We start from the raw sequence: 22178 nt of genomic DNA on the forward strand, positions 1-22178 counted from the left end.
ACTGTTTATGAGTGAGTCATTGAATCTTTTGTTTTCTGCTGTGGCTATGTTCAATATTTGCGTTGAGGAGCAAAAATGGAGAAAATAACTACAAATAGTGAGTCTAAAATCTATGTTAATTATAAAAGTTATGCCATTACTGTATAAAGCAGTAAATCGGGAAAATGGACATACTAATTTTAAAAGTAAATACTTCCTGACCTTAGAACTGAATTGAATAAACTTAACTAAGGTTAAGGTTAACTTAACTAAGCACCCAGTAAAGCACTTTTCCACATCACAAAATGGCCTTGTAATGGAGAGAGTGAGAAAATGAATAATGGTAATTGAAGTCTGGAGTCTGTATTATGGTGTGAACTCTGTTCACTGTCTGTTCATTTGAGTTTAGAGTTTGGAGCAGCAGCATGGTAATGAACAATCATGTTCCATCGTGGTCCATTGAACTCTGATGGGGCTGATACAACATCATTCTTGTCATTTACAGACCTTCCAAGAGCGGAGAGGAACTGCTTTTGGCTTGATGGATTATAGATTCAATTTATTTCCTGCGTTCGGTTAACTGACATTTTGGGCCACAGAAAGAAAATTACTTGCTATTTTTAATTGACTTGCGTGCGCAATGTTCAACACTGTGGGTTTATGGGAGATGTTCGGAAGGAAATGGGGTAGCGCCCTAAGCCAGGAGCGCTTCCCTCCTCCCCTCGGGGTGGGCGGCAGCGGGACCGACGAAGTGCTAAATTGCTCTGCGTGAGTGTGGTCACGGCTGAGCTCTCCTTGAGATAATGAAATGACAATTAATCCAAAAGCTGTTGCTACTCACTCATTTACTCCCTTGCGCTCTTGTAAGTGGAGGAAGGAAGAGGCGAGAAAACTACGGCCAAGAGAGGAATGCTAAAGCACCTCTTTGGGACCTTCATTTGATTTGACACACAAACTCACATATATGGGAACCGGTGAACGTACAGTAGAAACACAAACGCATGAACGTGTGAGAGCACACGTGCATGACCACCCATTATTAGCCAGTGTTTTTATTGTGAACCCCAGAGAAGAACGATGCGAAAAGGCCACAACCAACACCAACTGCTCTATTCAGACAGGAATATAAGAAAACAAAGGTCAAAGTGTAAGTTTGGGGTTGTCAAAGTACAGTAGAAAAAGGTGCACATATGCTCTAAGCGGACAACAACGGTTGAAAGTGTCTCAGTATGACAACAGAGATATGAAGTAAATGATGATGAGGTGAAATGATTTCTATAAGGCCGACTGGGGGAGTCAATGAGGTGGAGAAACCTAGAAAAAAATTCGGTTTCACTTTATTTTGATGGTCCCTTTAACACATTCGGTTGTCTAGAAGTAACATTGCACCTACTGTACATGTCTATTAACTCTCATTAGAGTATTAGTAGAGTATTAGTAGACTGGTAAGGTTAGGGTTAGAATAAGTTGACATGCAGTTGAAAAGTTACTTATAGTCAGTATAGTGTCTGTTAGAGGAGAATCACAATAAAGTGTTTGCAGAAATTACGCAGACAGTCTACTAATACTCTAATGAGAGTTAGTTGTAGTTGCAAAGTTACTTATAGTTAACAGAATGTTTAAAAGGGACCATCAAAATAAAGTGTTACCAAAATATCCAAAAGAAAATGAACACATACCACATCCCGTTCAAATGTTTGGAAGCATGCAAGTGGAGATTTTTCATTATACAATGACAATTTTGTCAATATATTATTAAAGATAGCCAGGGGACATCATATGTAACCTGTTGTTGTGATCGAGTAGATTGTTGAAATGGGTAATTTATTTAGTATAAAAATCCATTTTGTATCTCATAGGTAACAAAATCAAGTTTAACAATTATTTACAATTGTTCAATGAGCAATAAAAAGTGGCAACACAAAAAGCTACGTGCTTTGTACGTTTAATAATGTATGTATCATTGCAAATGATTAATTTATCATTTCATCTAAGTGTTTGCAACCACCATGTTCAAGATTATATAGCCAAAACATTGATTTTGGTTTCAAGGGAATGCATAAACTGATGGCTGATAAAATAAATTCTTTGAATGCAAATGAAGTCAATTTGAATAAAAACATCCATTAAATGAGTTAATTATGCATGGCACCAGGATAGACAAAGGTGTAATACACAGCCATTCTGTTTCAACAAACACAACACTTAATACTTAAACTGAGCAAGTGAACAATCAATGACAAATTTTCAAATAGGTTTATGGTCTACCCGTCAGGTAATTGGTACAGCATGTTGAAAATCTCACTGTGTGATGTCAGCTGAATCTAATAAACAAACCTGTAACAATAATTGTGTTCATAGTTATCGAAAGACTCCTTTTACACACTGTACCAAACTGCTTTTTGTGTGACATAATGCAGTAGCTTTCCAAGAAGTCAATAACATACCTGATAATGACTGGCTTTTGCAAGCTCCTGATTGGCTGAGTCCACGTGTGATGAAGTGGTCTGAATGTAGTCTTCAATGCTGTCTGTGAAGAGAAAACAAGCATTAGCCTACTATTGTTGTTGTCGTCATGTCTTTTGAGGTATACAATGTTACAATGTGACCAGGTTATTCAGACTATTTCCAAATGATTTTCAGCCTATGTGCAAAACCTTAAAATTCATAAGAGAATGTGTGACTCACTCATACACATACACAAAAAAAGAATGTCCAAGCATGTGTTGTACCAGAGCACCTTTATTAACATACCCACTCTCTCATTCATGCTCTCTTTCCCAGGGAGAAATGGATTAGAGAGCAAAGTGCCCAATGTTAACGCTGCCAAAAACTAAAGCTGCATTACATTTTGTGGTCTCAATACACCATCATCACAAAAGGCCATGTTGAAAGGAAGAGTTCAGCCAAAAAAAAAGAAACTTCTGTCATTATTTACTCACCCTCATATTGTTCCAAACCAGCATGCTATTATTTGTTTTTCTGTTGAACACAAAACTAGAGATGCCATACAACAACAGCATAATTTACAGAAACCAGGGACAGCCAAACAAGCAACATTTCATTTATTAGATGGAATTATAAAATGAAATACTAATATATAAATTAATTATTATTTTATTTAAAAAAAAAAAAGAAATGTTTTTAACATTATTTAAAAACAATCAAAAAAGTAGTTCTGAAGCCATACAATAACTTTGCATTTAGATGAAACCGCCCAAAAATGTCATTATTCACTGTATAACCTTGCCTACATTCATATTGAGAATAATAATAAAAAAGGGCATCACATTAAATTACAACTGAAAACAGAAAATATTTTGGTGTCAGATGAGAATGTTAATTTTTAGGTGCTCCTCATCACAGGGATTAGCCTTGCAGGATGCAGTTGTGCCATATGAATTATTAAGATTCAATTCTGCATTGTTTTGGGAAGCATTTACTGCCTTACTGGTCTGTGAAATGAGAGTGTTATTCTAAAAATCTGTGAAAGTACTTTAATGATTATCAGTAGTGTGACCATTTGAAGCATACACAAATAGTTGTTGCATGTCTTATAGTACCAAGGCAAGATTAGCTAATATTCTACTTAAGAAACGCATCACAAAAAGACATTTTCCGCAAGAGAACTGTGCTTAGAAATCAGCTGGAAACACACAAAGACTCGGTTATGTCCTTGCTTCCTTGATTCATAGGAAAGTCAGCCAATTATTAACTTTGAATAATCCAAATGAGTCGTCTTGTTTCAATGCGCATGTACGTATATGAGCAAGTGAGAACATTGATTCAAATGCAAAGTCAATTCCCTTCCCAATTAAAAACAAATGTGCGGTTCACCACACAGGAGAGCAGAACGAAAGCAGAAGCGGGGGAGTTACAGCGGGGTTAAAGCAGGGCAGGCTCAGCTGAGGGGAACACTGTAGACCTCACCTCCGCCTAGCTGGAGGAACTAATGAAGTTTTGTTTATCTTTCTCTGATTTGATTTGGTGCTGGTCTGAGCCGTCGCTGTGAGATGTGGAAAAGGAGGTGAAGGGGGGTTTGCATGGAAAGAATTTTTTTTTTTTTTTTGTCTTTCCATTAGGCGGCCTTTTTTAAATGGATTAATAAGAGCTCTAACATGCTATCAACTTGTAATCTTTTATCCCACCTTCCTGACATTCATTTCAACCCCATGTTTTGTTTTTTTGTTTCTTCTATTTCTAGTAAGAGGTAAATTGCCTGTTTTAAATGAGCTGGGTGGAGAGCAGTCGCTCCATGATATAATTAAACCCGTAGAAGCTGTTGTACCACAACACTGACCAGCCAAAAAATAAAGTTGCTGATTGGATTTGAATAGGAAAATGCTTAAGAGATTGGATCATTATTGCAGTGATTGCATGTATGCATGTTAAATGTTTGGCAACAGTTCTTCTAACCCTAATTGATGGAGAGTGTAACTTTTCATTTCTTAAACAACCATGTTGGAAGACACATCATTGCCATATTCCAGGATGACAAAGCCAAGATTCATCAGGCTCAAACTGTGAAAGAATGGTTGGGAGGGAGAATGAAATTTTCATCCTGTTTTCGGTCAAAGTCCATAGTAATCGATTGTCGAGTTCACGCGCATGATCATAGGTACTAAACCAATGCGCGTGAACTCGACAATCGATTACTATGGACTTTGACCGAAAACAGGATGTAAATACAGGTATGAGCGCTGGCTAAATAAATATCATTTTTATTCATATCTTTCACATCTACTGCAGTCAGATTGACCCGCGTTCACTCCGAAGGAATCACTCACATGACCTGTGCACTTGTAATGACACATCAAGGATGTTAAGAGGCTAAAAGCAGGTTTAAAACTTGCCCCATTGAAGTCAACAGGGTGCAAATTTTAAAAAGAGGATAACACGGTGTAGGCAACACCGATTTTTGTCGTTGTTCTCTGTATTGACAGCACTCCAAATGTACAAAAAAATGAGCTCAATGTTAAAATTGACCGGAGTTCTCCTTTAACCATTTGCCTTTGTTTTTTTGTTTTTTTTTTGTGTGTGGGGGTGGGGTGGGGGGTGGCTTTGCTGGACAGCGTAGTTTCCCATTTAGTTCTTGTTTTTTAAGTTTATGTTCTTGTCATAAGCCCGCTCTCCTGAACAACAAGATTGAGTCACAAATGTGAAAAATAGCAAGAATAAGGTTTAGAGTACAGCAGACTGAAACGAACAAACTAAAGTTTACACAAAGCACTATCTGTAAGTATGTGTGGGCTGCACGTTATTCGGGAAGTGCTCAGTACCTTCTCCGGTGACCAATGTAACCCTTCTTCTGTCTCCATCTGAGATTACTGACATGTCATCTAAAACCAATATATGCACACAGAATCTGGGTGGAAATGAGAAATGGCTCATTTAGAAACACTGAAGGGAGATGACACATCATACGGAGACTTATCAATCAATATTTCAATAGCGAAACTGAAAAGAGGGCTCTGTGCTTGGTGAATCATCAGCCATGTCTGCTAAAGATACCCTGCAGGGCAACTAACCTCTTATTAGCGTCACTCGTGTCAAAAAGACATTCTAAATGTAATTTTATCAAAGTTATTGAGCAATTCAGTTCCAGAACTTATAGAGCTGCCTCACTGTTTACAGTCTACACAAGCACTTATCTTCAATAGCGACGTCCCAATTGAAATGGAACTTTGTAAGTGAATGATTGGAAATGCTTTTCATATAGCAACTCCATAAACTGTCACTTGTGTACGTGGCACAAATGGATCCATACACGAAACACACAAGAGACTCGACTTGCGCTCAGTTGATTTCAATAGAGCTCAACAGTGACCGCCCATTTTTTTTCAACTGCCTTGGTTGCAGAAGTACAGTATACTTTCCATTCATGTTGTCCACAGAGATTTAAAAATATTCCACAATAAAGAGTGTTAAGCCATGAACAAATTCAAACAGCTCTGAGAGGAAAAATGTCAAAAATGATTTCAAGAAAAAAAAAAAAAAAAAAAAAAATCAGACAAATGTACAAAATTAGGTACCTACATTATGTTATGAGTGAATTAATAACTTCACATTATGCATTGGAAATGACATCATTTGAATCAGAAACGATGAATGGTAAAATTAAGTTGAAATCACACACACTTTTGGATTCTACATCATCATAATGTTTGTCTTTAAAGATTTATGCATTATTGTTAAAATGTAGACAGAGTACAGTAATGAATGGGATTTTACTTGTCACTGACGTTACCATAACACTAAGATAATGGCTTGATACCCTACAAAAATACAATACAATCAATCAATTTTGGACTAGATATTTATTTTGTTTCAAAAATACATTTTTCTCAGTAGTAAATAAAAAGTACTTGCCATTTCCAGAGAGTGTTTTGAGCTTGCCTCACATCAGTATAAAGCCTGAAATGTTGCCAAGCTAACATTTTGCTAAGTAAGCTAGATTTTGGAACAGATCTTAAATGTTTAATTCACCAACTAAACCAAATCTAATAAAAAAAAAAACATAAAAAAAAAACGACTGTAGAGATGAAGTGTGTAGCACTGGGATCCAAAAAGGCCTGTACTGTTTGTGCTTTAAACTAGTTGATTCACAGGAAGAGCTGTTAATTCATTTTTTATATGCAGAGTCCTACTCTGTGTAATACAACCTTATCGACTGCCAAACATGGGCAAACATGCTCTGAAAACATAATACAACAACCGTTGCTTTTTAATTTCCATCGTCCTCAATTCATTTAAGAATTACAGGGACACATTTTACAATGACTCTAAATGAACAGGCTTGACGAGCTCTTATCTAGAGACTCCTCAGTTGGTCACTACTAAACACACACAAGTGCGCACATTGAATACTCCTGAAAACATTAGGCTATAAATAATTAAAGAATCAACCAATTAGAGAGGCACAAAGCTGATCCGTAAAACAAACATCCAATTAGGTTGGAACACAATTAAGCATTCGTATAGCAGCAGAATCAAATCACCTCTTTACGGAATGAATAGGCGCACTATGTACACAGACCATCTTAAGCAATGCTTAAGCATTAAATAAACAGATGCAGCAAGACAGATGTGGCAATACAAGTACACTTGAGGAAATGTAAGCATGTCAGTAACATATGCATGAATTAACATTTATTCAAAATAGTAACTAACTAGATGAAACAGCAACATGATTTAGAATATGTCTGCACTCTGGACATATGCATCATATCAGAACATATGTGCCAAAGTCATCCTACTTTAATGGTGCGGTCACATTTCTGCTAAATTTTATAGGCAAAATCAGGTCATTTTAAATTTCACGTGAGGAGGAAAAAGTTCCCCATGCAGATTTCATTCATGTTTAAGTTGGTCAACTGAATTCAACTGAAGTTGACCAACAGAAAGCTGCTTGGTTTGAAAGTGACTTGTGTGAGCTGTGTCGTATGCACTGCTATGCTATTGACATAGAATGGGACCACATATATTACTACATAATAAAATTTATAAAAATTTATAAAAACAAATTTATAACAAATTTTTTTAATTTATAAAAACACTTATAAATGTAAACAGAGATTTTTATCAACACCTTTTAGCAGTTTTGAACTCTGTTTATTTGAGCTGGGTCGTTCTTATACTGTATTATGTGCAGTGGTCTATCGGCCTCCAAAATACAATAAGGACTTTATAAATGAGTTTTCTATTTTTCTGGCTGAAATAATGCCGGAATATGACCGCGTCCTCATTATTGGGGATTTTAATGTCCATGTGTGTTGTACTGACGCCCCAATGGCAAGGGATTTTTTGTCTCTTATTGACTCTTTTAATCTCACGCAGTTTGTGTCTGGCCCCACGCATGAACGTGGACATACACTTGATCTTATTTTATCTTTTGGGTTGCCTGTTTACAATCTAGAGATCGGTGACGCAGTGTTCTCTGATCATATGCCTATACTATTTGAGTTTGCCTTGGACTATAGTACAAACAAACCCTGTACTGTTGCTCGGCCCTGCCGCATTATTAACTCTACTACTGCTGTTAAATTTTCTTCTGTTTTTAATCAGAATTATTGTATACCACAGCATATGTGTGATTCAGACGAGCTTTGCTCATGGTTACACTCCACCTGTCAATCTGTTATAGATACTGTGGCTCCATTAAAAGTCAGGCAACCGAAAACTAAATTTGAACCATGGCGAAATGACACGGTGCGTGCTGCTAGACGCAGGTGCCGTCAAGTTGAGCGTAAATGGAAAAAGGATAGACTGCAAGTGTCATTTCAAATGCTACGGGAATGCTGGCGTCACTATCAGTCGATTGTGAAGGATGCTAAAAGAATGTATATCTCTGAGATCATCTTTTTGAACAGTAATAAGCCTCGCGTTCTATTTAAAACTATTGACTCAGTTATTAATGTTCCACAAACTGTTTGTGTTGATGAGTCTTCGGCTGCCTGTGAAAATTTTTTACGCTTTTTTAATGATAAAATCACTTCTATTAGAGCTCTAATTTCACCTTCTGCCTGTGACCCCTCAGTCTCTGTTATCTGCTCTGCGACATTTGATAAGTTTGAACCTGTGACTTTGTGTATGTTACAGGAGATTGTTGGAAATTTGAAGCCCTCAGGTTCACCACAAGATGCTATTCCTCCTCGATTCTTTAAGGAGGTTTTTTCTACTATAGGACCGTCTGTTCTTGCAGTTGCTAATAGCAGTCTGTCCTCAGGTGTGGTCCCTAAAATTTTTAAACACGCTGTAGTGCAACCTCTACTTAAAAAACCTGGTCTTGATCCTACAGATCTTGCTAATTTTAGGCCTATTTCAAAACTGCCTTTTATTTCGAAAATCCTTGAAAAGATAGTCTGCAATCAAATAATGGCTTTTTTGAAAGATAACAATACCCTTGAGGTATTCCAGTCCGGCTTCAAATCTTTACACAGCACCGAATCCGCTCTTTTAAAAGTTTTTAATGATATTTATTTAGCCACAGATTCTGGAAATTATGTTGTTCTTGTGCTTCTTGACCTAACGGCTGCATTTGATACTGTGGACCATGAAATTTTGATTTCTCGATTGGAGCATTGTGTGGGCATAAAAGGTATAGCGCTTGAATGGTTCAGATCATATCTGGAAGGTCGAACTCTCTGTGTCAGCTGTGGGAACTCTGAGTCCTCTTCTGCACCTCTCTCTTGTGGGGTCCCTCAGGGGTCAGTTCTGGGTCCTCTTCTATTTTCATTGTATTTGCTACCGCTAGGCTCAGTAATTAGGAAACATGGTATATCTTTTCACTGCTATGCTGATGATAGTCAGATATACATGCCGATTAAAAAGAATGACACTGTCAGTTCGCTAATAGAGTGCCTAGACGATGTTAAAGCCTGGATGGCTATTAATTTTTTAAGTTTTAATACAAATAAAACGGAAGTGATGATTTTTGGTGGTACAAATGGGACTAGTTCTATTGAGCTGGGTGCCTTGGCCCAATATGTTAAACCAGTCATCACTAACCTAGGGGTTAAAATTGATGCTCATCTTAACTTTGACAGCCAGATCAGAGCAGTGGTAAAAACAGGCTTCTTCCAGTTGAGGCAATTGGCCAAAGTGAAGCCTTTTTTAGAAAGACGACAATTTGAGACAGTAATCCATGCCTTTATTACTAGCAGGCTGGATTACTGTAACTCACTTCTCGTGGGGGTTAGTGGGTCTTCTTTAGCTCGTCTTCAAATGGTGCAAAACGCTGCAGCACGTCTCTTGACAGGAGTACGTAAATATGAGCACATTACACCCGTCTTGGCGTCGCTTCACTGGCTGCCTGTACAGTACAGGATTAATTTTAAAGTTCTTTTATTTGTTTTCAAATCATTAAATGGTCTTGCCCCGTCTTATATTTCTGAGTTAATACATCTTCACACACCCATTCGCTCTCTTAGGTCAGCCGATAAACTGCTCCTTCACGTGCCCAAAACAAAACGTAAACTCAGAGGGGATCGCGCCTTTGCTGTGGCAGCTCCAAAATTGTGGAATGACCTGCCTCAGCCGGTAAAACAGGCCACTTCACTTACTCATTTTAAATCTCTTTTAAAAACTCATCTATTTTCCTTGGCCTTTAACACCGGGAGTTGACATTTTGTATGTTATTGTTTGTTTTATATGTTTTAATTTTAACTTACTTCACTATGTATTTTATAGTGCATTAGCTGTGTAGTGTTATGGTTTGTTTTGTACAGCACTTTGGGCTACTCCGGTCGTTGTAAAGTGCTTTATAAATAAAGTTTGCTTGCTTGCTTGCTACATAATACCTTTACCAATTGTCGATTGGCTCTTTTATGTAGAAGGCGGGACCTACTCAGTCATATTGCGGGTTGCACTTTCTCCCATTCGTAGTAATATGAGTGCACCGTCTTTGTATATCTAAAGTCTTTGACGAATTTTAATACACTTAAATTGCATATTCATAGAACACTGGCAACTGAGTTGTTTCATGGTATACAACAAGGCATAAATAAATGATTATATTTTAATTTAGTCTTGTATTACATTTTAGAGAGAGAAAAAAAACATTATACATGTAATCCCAATGTTAATTAAAAAAAACTTCACAAATTAAACATGATTGCATGCAATGAAATTAAGTTGTGACAAACTTTTCAAGAACTGTTGATATTAGCTCATTTTAAATAACTATATTTAAAAAGCAGCCTATAAAAATATACTAAATATATAATAAATATACAAATTTAAAATAGTAAATATATCGTAATTTTTATTTTATTTTTATAGCATAGTCCTGTTTGTGAGTGAGCATTTGTCACTGCACAATAGCTCAGCACAGCAACTATCACAGCATGACTGGTTCATTCAGGTATGTCACGACGTCGTTCTGGCTTTGTCACAGAAGCCCACCTTTCAATAAAGCTGTGCTAAAAGCACCAATCCAAACTTCCTGCACCTGTTTACTTGCCTCATCTGTCCATCTCCCCCTCCTCCTTCAACAACGGCCATCTACAGAGACTTTATTCACATCCACCTCCTAAGAAACACCCTGGGTACATAAAGAGCAATTTAGCCATTTCTATTTCAGGCTCTTTTAACTCTAATGGACACTTAGCATAACTGAAATGTGTCATGCAGGCTTTTGTTCTGGCCTTACTTCATGCACAGATCTGAGGAAGGCCTGTAAACCTCACGTCTGGATGCAATGGCTTTATAATTTCTTTTTTTAAACATGCATCCATGAAATGTTTGTGTGTGTGCATATAAGTGTATACAATCTCATAACCATCAAAAACATGATTAAGAGAGTGTTTTTGCAGGGCATAGTTCCAGGAACATATTACAACCGCTTTTCATCCTTAAGCTGTGGCTTTAAAGGAAAAATAAAATCTTTGGGATGTGAAAGATGACAGTTGGAATTGCACACATGTCCTAAACCCCCTAATTCAAACGTTGCCATGAACTCAGTGTTAAAAAAAGAGAAAGAAAAAGAGTATGAGGGAGCTGAATGGCTTTACTTCCATGAAAACTTTCAATATATAATCCACTGACATTAAATCTGTTTCAAAACCTATTGATCTGCCTCAATGTAAACCGTCTACACAAGCAACCAAAATGGAAACTCATAATTAGTGTTATTTTAGTATCATTCGTACACTATAGTCTTTGTTAATATTTTGAATTCCATTTTTTTTTTTTTTTTTTTTTTTGTTGCACGTTTTTGTCACTTTTTCAAGTTTTAGTTTGTTTAGTTTTAGTTATTTAGAACTTCAAACAAAAAACTAAACTTTGGCAACTAGCTGATTTTTTTTTTTTTTTTAAATATATATATATATATTTTAATACAGTAACAAAGCATTTTTCAAGTATCTTTACTTTGAGTATTTTTATTTTGTAAAACTTTACTTTACTACATTCTAACACAATTTAACATTTTGTCACAACTTAATTTTGTCCAATTCACCAAATATATTTAAATGTGTTTACTTCATTCAAAAATCACTATATCTATGTTATATATATTTTTTTGTTGTGTACTTACATTATCCCGACTGTTTCCAACAACTTTCAAACCAGGAGAAATTTGTAATTTAATTCGAAGACACGTCCCGTTTCTTTATTTCCGTTTTGTCGCTGTCAATGGTGTCATATCCGCGTTGTCCCTGGTTTCCGCTCGTACTGCCATAGCAACCAGAGCTATGAACCAGAGCCCTCTGATAGTAACCAAGGCGACAGACGTGGACTGTGTAGTTCGCAATGTCTATCTGCACGCTGTTGTTGTTTCGTTCAAACATTATGGACCATGGCAAGCAGACTTTGGATAAAAAATGAGAACTAAAACGAGAATAAATATCAGCGCGGTGTTTTCGAGATGCCTAGAGCTCCCATAGACAGTATATAAACGAGAGCTCCAGGTCCGAGACTTCGACCGCTTCTACTTTATTAAACAGGTGAGCACATTTACATAAAACTAATCAATGTTATATAGTTCAACAATGATAAAATGTTAGAATATGATATGTATGTTATTCTAATGTTGATCTAGCTTACTGCTAGTCTCATACAAACTAACACATACATTTCAACACATTTAAATGCAGTTTAGTGTGATAGTGTAATGTTAGACCAAGTGAAACAGCGTTGCGTTACCTCACAAGTTTAATTTGTCTAATAAACTGACCTTTGAGTTGTAATTCTGCATGTGTAGTTCAGTAGAATGAAATGTCCATATTCCTTTTATATCCGCGGAACTCGCGTCGCGTGTGGAGCTGATAGCTGTCTCTTAGCAATCCCAAACTGCTTCATATCACAATCATGATAAAAGCATCGATGTATTCAGTCATCCATAAACATTATTAGATCGGTCGGCTTGACGTTGATGACAAGATCCATAGTTCTTAGCAAATGTTGCATCATCAAACTACGCCTTTGTTATTGTAAAGAGGTTAGCGACCCCTAGTGGCGAAAAATTCCATACTGTCCGTTTAAGATATCCAAGAATGTTGCCCATATAGGCAAGGTTTTGGAACAGAACAAATGCATAATCTTTTAAACAAAGTTTGCAGGACAAGAAAAACAGAAAATGACAAAATATAGTAAATAATAATGCATGTAGCGTAATGAGAAGCCCCAAAGTAGCACAGAGGAAAACAAAATATAGTCCACCTACATCCTCAAGTGTCCTTCTAAAGGGCAGAACGACATTAATGGGGGTGGTTTATTGTATACTGTGCGTCCCACTAGAATCTAGCTATTTTGCTAGTCATAACTTGTGATAACCTTCAGCATGTCTGACATCATTTCCCTGTGTAAATGTTAAGTGCCCGTGTGAGGAAGATGTTGGGGACGAGGAAAGTGTCAATATGCCTTTTCTCTTGTGAACTCCTTATTGTGTTATTCCATTTTCTCTCCTTTTCCCATGAGCTGCTGTTGTATTGTGACCGTGAGAGTGTTAAATAAGAATGACTATGCAAAACACATCCTTAACATCTCCTGAAGGAATCATAGTGTCTTTTCTCATCTGGCCTGTTGAATGTACAGAACACCCAGGATTAATTAAAACAGCCAGATGAAAGGACACAGGACTGGATGGGCACCAATTAGAACAGCAATGGGCATTATCCAACAGAGAAGCCATGGCTAAGGGTCTCTGATCTTATGTACCTATTTCATAATCAACTCTATAAAATCTTTTACATTTGATGTTCTCAAACACATGACTTTTATAAACTGAAGTGAATGAAATACCAATGTGTGCTCACGCACAGCAATCTGTGATCAACGATATATAGGGGAGAACAGGAATGAGTGGAACGCACAACAAAATTAGAAAAATATTTAAAGGACATTTAAGTTACAAAAATGTAAATTGCTGCATTCTTTTGAAAAAACAATTAATTTATTTGAATTATTTTTTGTAAAAAATTGGTTTGAATTAATGATTCAATCATTACTGGATGAATTAGCGTCTTTTGAATGAATGATTCAATGACAAACAGTCACTTGTCGCCACCTACTGGTGTAATGATTTAACTGATACAATCTATATTTGAAGTGTCAAGTTACCTTTTTAAAGGGTGATTTACTCTAGTTTGATCGCTAGCATAGACATCAGTGTTTATATACAAATTATAAACTTTTATTCCAGTACTGCTGTGATCATTTGAATTATTGTAAGGCATAAATAATGATACTGTGTGGTTGAAAAGACTGTTTGTGAAGCTGTTTCAAACCTATACATGACAACTGCTCTCTCTGGATCAGCGGCAGCGCCAACGCTGTTTCACTGTGATTGTGTCAAAGGTTTAATAGACAGAATCAGTGTCATTTAGGAATGAGATTGCATGGGTGTTTGAATACTGTATGACTTTCTTTCCAGTCATATGGTTATATACATCAGCACAGAAAAGGCTTTTTTCACTTACAGTAACATTTCCCATTAAAGATCCACTGATATTTGGCTGATACAGATAAATTGATAATCATTTTAATATTATGGTTTATATTAACGCTATTTTGTAATACATTTTTTTATACAATTTTTATATTTATATATTAACGCTATTTTCCAAATACAAAACACACATTTTTTTAATCTATTGTTTTAAATGCTACAAGTGAATTTAAGCATAACAGCATAATGTGAAGTATGACAATGGATATGCATTATGAGATTTGCTAAATCTGCCACTAGCCCTTAATGTTAATAAAACAACAAAAGAGAAAATCACTCACTGCTCTTCACTGTAAAACTTCCGTTAGTGCAGCAGATTAGTAAAAAAATCGTTCACTTTGGTATAAAAGCATGAAATTTGGCACAGATACTCTCTAAGGGCCACTATTTTTGAAAAAGGCATTGGCCACTCAAAAATTCAATATGGCGGCCATTTTTCAAGATGGCCGCCATTGCTATTCAATGCTTATTATATAAATTATTCAAACAGTGATCCAAGCATAAAATTTGATACAAATGCTCTCTAAAGGACATGTTAATGGAAAAAGATGCTTGTCCCTCAAAAATTCAAGATGGTCGCCATTTTTAAAGATGGCCACCATTCCTGTCGAATATTAATTATTTCAATTGTTCAAATGGTGATTTGAGCATAAAATTAGGCAGAAATACTCTTCAAGGAACACTCTTTTGGAAAAAGGTATGTGCCACTCAAAAATTCAAGATGGCAACCATTTTCAAGATGGCCACCATTTTTTATTAGTGGTGCTTGCTGAAAGCAAGGCATCACTATTGTTATTGCTCATACTTATTATTCTTCTTCTTCTTCTTATTGTTCTGGACAAAAGTTTGGCGCGTAACTCGCCCCGCACCGTTTGTCTCAGACCCATGAATGAGGTGTCAAATTGACCGGCTCATTGAGGAGAGGTGTGCTATGACTTTTATAAGCGATCGGGGGTGCGGTGTTCACCCCAGGGGCGAAAAAGCGCCCAAAAAAGTCCCATTGACTTAACATTGCGACGAACTTTGACCACACGTAGCTCTGAGCGAGGATTTCGCAGAAACGTGTGATTTGCCACATTTGAAGAGGCTGACAGGCTCTGTAAGAACATACCTCACAACGGGGTAAAAGTTGCACCCCTGGGGGGCAGGAGATGCCCAAAGTTGCCCCATTGACTTACTATGGGGAAGGAACGTCCCGTGAAACACACATGCTTTTCCTACTATGGTAAATTGCATAGGGACTTTGTATTGAACGTAGCTCTGGATCACAGTGTCATAGAGACAAGGAGGAGGGCTCATTTTACTCAGACGACCAATCAGTCTCTCAGGATCATTGTGAAGCTATCAAGCCACGCCCTAGCAACCATTTAGAGCCCCTTAGCAACAAGTTCCATAGACTTCCATTGAAAGAGTTCAAAGAGATATCTCCAGACTGAATTGTCATAGAAACATGGGGGTGGTCTCATTTGACTCGGGGCAGCAAACAGCCAATCATGAATCACCTCAATACTTCCAAGCCCCTCCCTAGCAACCATTGTCGAGCACCTTAGCAACCAAAATCCAAAGAGGGATATCTTCCATTCTGAATGTCACAGAGGCATGGGAGTTGGTTTATATCATTCATACTGACAAGAAGCCTTTGAAGTTTCATCATTGGTAGCTGCCAAGTAACTCCATAGCAACCAAACAGAGTACCCTAGCAACCAAAATCCAAAGAGGCATATCTTCCATTCTGAATGTTACAGAGACATGGGAGTTGGTTTATATCATTCATACTGACAAGAAGTCTTTGGAGTTTCATGATTGGCAGCTGACAAGCCACTCCCTAGCAACCAAACAGAGTACCCTAGCAACCAAAATCCAAAGAGGGATATCTTCCATTCTGAATGTCGCAGAGGCATGGGAGTTGGTTTATATCATTCATACTGACAAGCAGCCTTTGGAGTTTCATGATTGGCAGCTGACAAGCCACTCCCTAGCAACCAAACAGAGTACCCTAGCAACCAAAATCCAAAGAGGGATATCTTCCATTCTGAATGTCACAGAGGCATGGGAGTTGGTTTATATCATTCATACTGACAAGAAGCCTTTGGAATTTCATCATTGGCAGCTGCCAAGTAACTCCATAGCAACCAAACAGAGTACCCTAGCAACCAAAATCCAAAGAGGGATATCTTCCATTCTGAATGTCGCAGAGGCATGGGAGTTGGTTTATATCATTCATAGTGACAAGAAGCCTTTGGAGTTTCATGATTGGCAGCTGACAAGCTACTCCCTAGCAACCAAACAGAGTACCCTAGCAACCGTTTAGCAAAACGTATATCTCTGCATCAGAACATCGTATAGAGATGGGAGTTGGTTTATATCATTCATACTGACAAGAAGCCTTTGCAGTTTCATCATTAGCAGCTGCCAAGCAACTCCATAGCAACCAAACAGAGTACCCTAGCAACCATTTTACAAGACCTACATCTCTGCATCAGAATATTGTATAGAGATGGGGGTTGGCTCATTAGTTTCAGTTGTAAAACAGTGTGTAAATATCACCATGGTAACTGTGTATTCACATCCTAGCAACCATTTAGAGCCACCTAGCAACCATATTGCAACATATAGAAGCCATATTTCAGCTCCACAACATCGTACAGATATGGTTGTTGGCTCGTATGCAATCATGTACAACACCCTAGCACCTTACCGAGTGGCGAGTTTTGCCACTGCAAGCACCACTTCACATTTTCTTCAGGAAATGTACATTCTAGTTCACATTTGCAATTGCACAGTTCTGTTTTCCTCGAAAACTAGGGTTGCGCGTAACTCGCCCCGCACCGTTTGTTACAGACCCCTGAGTATGGTGTCAAATCGACCGGCTCATTGAGGAGAGGTGTGCTATGACTTTTCTAAGCGATCGGGTGTACGATGTTCGCACAGCGGACGAAAAAGCGGCCAAAAAAGTCCCATTGACTTAACATTGGGGAATTCTGAAAAAATTAAATCCCAACTGCCATTTTCACACACACAGACTCCAAAGGGCCTGACACCCCTGCGTCTCTCCCTCTCTCTCTCTCCCTCAGAGGATTTATATTATCAAGCAACCAATAAGTAATGGCCTAAAATCTTCATAGCCACACCCTAGCAACCAGTTACAGCACCCTAGCAACCACTAAGAGCTCTCTAGCAACCACCCTAAACCAATAAAAAAAAATGTTTTTTAAATTTAAAAAAAAATTAAAGCAATATCACACTCGCAGCATTGCGATATTGCTCTATGCTTGTGCCTATTCGGCCAAAGTTATGTAGCTTAAATAAGAATCAATGTATAATTTATACAGTGAAGTCTATGTACTTTAGTCAATGTGTTTTATTTTTTACATATTATTCAATAGGCCTACACTGTGGCTGAAAAAAATAAAGCACTGTTTATTTAATTTGTTTATTATGTTGTGTATTTGTAATGTGCATCTTTGTTCTTATTTTTAATAACAAAGATTAAATAAATATTTTTATCTTCGCCCACTATGGCCTACATGGTCTGTCTGTTTAATGTTGTTACCTTGTAAGGCTACTGTACATTTTTAAAATAAGGAAATTAGTTTGTTTGTTACTGCTCTGTCACTTGCAAAATGGTAAAAACAACATGAAAAGAGTTGTGATAAAATCATGAATCGTGATTTTCCTGCCATATTGCCCACCCCTAAAAGAGGCTATAACAGAACCGTGTTATAATGCCGCGTAAAAAATGAAAATAATACTTAGTGGGGAGTCAGCTGAAATGAAGGATTCCTGTCCCTTCTACGACAACCTGGATGCAATTTTGGGTGCAAGCGCTTGTGCTTGTCTGACAGATGTTGTCGAAGGTGGAAGTGTACACATGCAAAATGCACAGAAAGCTGGGATCCGAGTTCTTTTGAGGTTGTCGTGTAAACAGCAAAGGGTCTGAGATCACTTCAATGCTGAAGAAGACCAAAAAAAGAACCAGGTTCTCTTTTGAGTCCACAATATTGTGAACACCAAAAGCACTGAGTTCACTTTCGGCTGGTTCCCTTTCTGGTTCACTTTAAGTGAACTGGGTTTGGTTCTTTTAAAATGAACTATGTGAAAACACATTCAGTTCCTGAATCATGCTTCCCCTGTCTTTCTCTGCCGGTTATCTATAAACTGAATCTTTGAGGATCTTCTCTGATCTTAGTCTCCTCTTGAGGCCCTGCGTTGCAGAGACTAACTCTCTGTCTGTCTGTCATGTATTGAGCTAGTGAAGGTGATGTCTTGTTTTCTCCCCTGAAACTTCAGATCAGCACAGCAGGGGATTATGGGGTGGATATGGGGGGGAGGAGTGATTATCAATAAAAGGCCAGACAAACAAGGATGAGTCAATAGACTCTTAACTGGAAACAAAGAGTCACAAACACACACACACACACACACACACACACACACACACACACACACACACACACACACACACACACACACACACACACACACACACACACACACACACACACACACACACACACACACATATAAGATCTCACCTATGGTGTCTCCTTGTTCATGCACCATGCTGGCCAAGTCCTTCATAATCTGATTAACGTCCAGCATGTCTCTCTGCAAAAGCAAAACAAATGTTGCAGCTCAGAGGTGAGTCAAGCAAACATCATAGTGCTCTAAAGAGGTCTTTCATGCATGTCATGGTTCATGTGTTAGTTTGTAATAAATTAAACAACAACAAATACAACAGAGCGATACAAAAGAAAAGAGGACTTAATGGACATCAATTACACATTATCACACACAGTAGCTGATGCTTAAGACTTTCCATCATTTTTCAAATGTAACGTACTGTAAATAAAAACATAGTTTAAAATAAAAACAAAAATTAAACTAAAATACATTCCCATGACTCCCAAACAAACTAATATAAAATAAATTCAAATGATACCAGTTAGCACATGAACTTGGGTAGCCCTTATACTAAAAGTAAATAAACTGAAACTAGAACACTAAAAAAAACTAAAAACTAAAACTTTATGAAAACTAAATTAAACTGAAAATACAAATTGAAAATAAAATTTTAATAAATGTAATAGATAATTTGATAATAGATAACTAAAACGATAACAATAAAGATATAGCTCTAAAAATCGTTCTAAATTTAAAAGAATTGTAGTGTCCACACCACAACTGTAACGATAATGTGGAGCATCATTTTTCCCTTTTAAATACTGTTTGGGAAGATACTTTAAGTCTTTCAAGACAAAATCTAAATCCAAATCGGAGCCATGGGTTGATCATAGTATACACTCCTTGAGACAGACGTGCAGGAAAGCAGAAAGGAAGTGGAAAAAAGACAATTTACAGGTCTCGTACGAGATCTTAAGGGACTCCTATTGGTATATCAGAATGCAGTTAAGAAAGCTAAGGCTTCCTATTTTACTAAATTGATTGAGAAACATCACCACACCCCAAAAGCACTTTTTTCGGTCATTAACTTTTAAATCCCCCTATAAACTCTCTTCGCTGCCCGTCTTTGGCACTCTGTGAGGATTTTGCTAGCTACTTTGGCAATAAAGTTTCTAATTTAAAAAGAGCCCAATTTCAAGTCTCCGATCAGGAAATACCGACAGACATGAGTTCATCTACTCTCTGGACCTCTTTCAATCCTGTCTCTGTACATTCTGTAAAGGAAGTAATGTTTAAACTTAAACCTTCCTTTTGTACGTATGACACTTTACTTCCTCGTTATCTGAGACAATTATTTGATACTGTCGGCCCTGGGTTGGTGTCGTTATATAATAAATCCTTGCTTGAAGGAGCTATACCCTCGAGTTTGAAAATTGCCTTAATTACACTGTACTAAAGGAACCGTCACTTGATGCCTTTATTTTATCAAACTTTTTTTCTATATCCATTGAGCCGTTCATTTCCAAGGTATTCGAAAAAATGGTATTTTTACAGCTTCAGACCTTCTTAAATGACAATCATATTTTTGAAAAGTTTCAATCAGGGTTTAAATCTCTGCATAGCACAGAAACCGCTCTTACAAGAGTTCTCAATGACATTTATCTGGGTACAGATTCGGGAGATTCCGTCATTTTAGTCATTTTAGATTTGTCTTCTGCTTTTGATACTGTTGACCATACGATTCTCGTTTCTCGGCTGGAGTCTTACGTTGGCCTAGGGGGCCAGGTCTTAAGCTGGTTCAAATCTTTTTGAACTAATAGACGTTTTTCTGTAAAAATGGGACGTTTCTCCTCTTCCCTCCAAAATGTATCTTGCGGTGTGCCTCAGGGTTCTGTCTTAGCTCCTGTCTTATTTTCTCTATATCTTCTTCCTCTGGGTTCTATTTTTAGGAAACACAATGTCTCATTTCACTGTTATGCTGATGACATGCAGATTTATATGCCTTTGTCTAGGAAAAATAAGAGTGCTCTAGACAGTCTGACAGCGTGTCTTGAGGAGGTAAAACCTTGGCTTACCAAGAATTGTCTATTTTTGAACTCAGACAAAACAGAAGTTATTGTTTTTAACCCGTCAGAAACCAGGCAAAAACATAAGGACCTTGGATCTCTAGATCTATCTATCTCTCCCCAGGTAGGCCTACGGATGTTAGATAGTTCCCTCAAATTCAATAAGCAAATTAGTGCTGACATTAGATCTAGCTTTTTTTTTGCTCTATAGCGAAAATCAAATCTTATCTCCCTAAGCGCTCGTTGGAGACTGCAATCCATGCTCTTATTACCTCGCGCCAGGACTATTGCAACTCCCTTTATTTTGGTGTATCAAAGTCCCAAATGGCACGCTTACAGATTGTTCAAAACGCTGCGGTGAGATTCCTGAAGGGAAAGAGGAAATTTTACCATGCCACCCCCCTTTTGAGATCCCTTCATTGGCTACCGATAAATTTTAGAATTGAATATACAATTTTAATACTGGTGTATACATCTTTAAATGATTTAGCACCTTCTTATCTATCTGACTTACTCCATTTTTATTCTCCCACTAGAAGTCTTAGATCTGAAACGAAACTTCTTCAGATACCTAGATCCCGGCTAAAATCAAGGGGAGACCGAGCATTTGAAGTGGCTGGCCCCACACTGTGGAACAAGCTCCCACTTTATATTAGATCGACTTCCTCTCTGTCTGAGTTCAAGTCATGTCTCAAAACGTATTTATTTTTTGTTACTTTTAGCTTACAATGATTGTTCTGTTTTAAACTGTTTATTATTTTTTGTGTTACTAATTTTTGTGTACAGCACTTTGGTCGGCCAGAGTGATAAACAGAACGATATCTTCCTCTGGTGTGGACAGTTATATAGTTATCATTATTTGTATCTTTATAGTTATCATTCTTGGTGTGAACAGGCCTTAATCTTTGAAATTAGTAGATTCTAACATCAATATTTCAAAACATTCAAATTTATTCAATAGATTAATCAAAACTGATATGAAGAAATATTGATGAATTAAGGTGTGCCATTGTGGCAAAACTATCATAAACTACTCAGACATAACTTTTTAAAAACATACAACATGGAAAATAAAACAATTAAAACCAAACCTCTTCCACTATTGCTGTTTCATGTCAAAATCCTTCTACACAGGCCTGAGGCAACATGGGGTTTTCTAAACCCTGAGTCTATCTCCTGCTCACAGGCCTTTTTGTCTCCATACACAATCCCCATGCAAGTGCAGCTGGGTCAGTATAGCTGAAACCATTGAGCCATTCATCACAGGTGTCTGCAATTGTTTG

The 22178-nt window shown here is 37.4% G+C and overlaps 1 protein-coding gene across 1 annotated transcript in view; it reads right to left on the reverse strand.

Annotated features, from left to right (window-relative positions):
• Positions 1 to 22178, reverse strand: part of tsnare1 (T-SNARE Domain Containing 1) — a 130105-nt gene that overhangs the window by 24543 nt on the left and 83384 nt on the right. Inside the window, exons 9-10 of the mRNA XM_079893878.1 lie at positions 18961 to 19033; positions 2427 to 2509 (exon numbers count right to left, since the gene is read on the reverse strand). Of these exons, the coding sequence (XP_079750004.1) occupies positions 2427 to 2509; positions 18961 to 19033 (156 nt within the window). The remainder of the gene's footprint in view (positions 1 to 2426; positions 2510 to 18960; positions 19034 to 22178) is intronic.

The sequence above is a fragment of the Squalius cephalus genome (genome assembly GCF_949319135.1).
Source record: "Squalius cephalus genome assembly, chromosome: 15".
Classification (NCBI taxonomy): Eukaryota; Metazoa; Chordata; class Actinopteri; order Cypriniformes; family Leuciscidae; genus Squalius; species Squalius cephalus.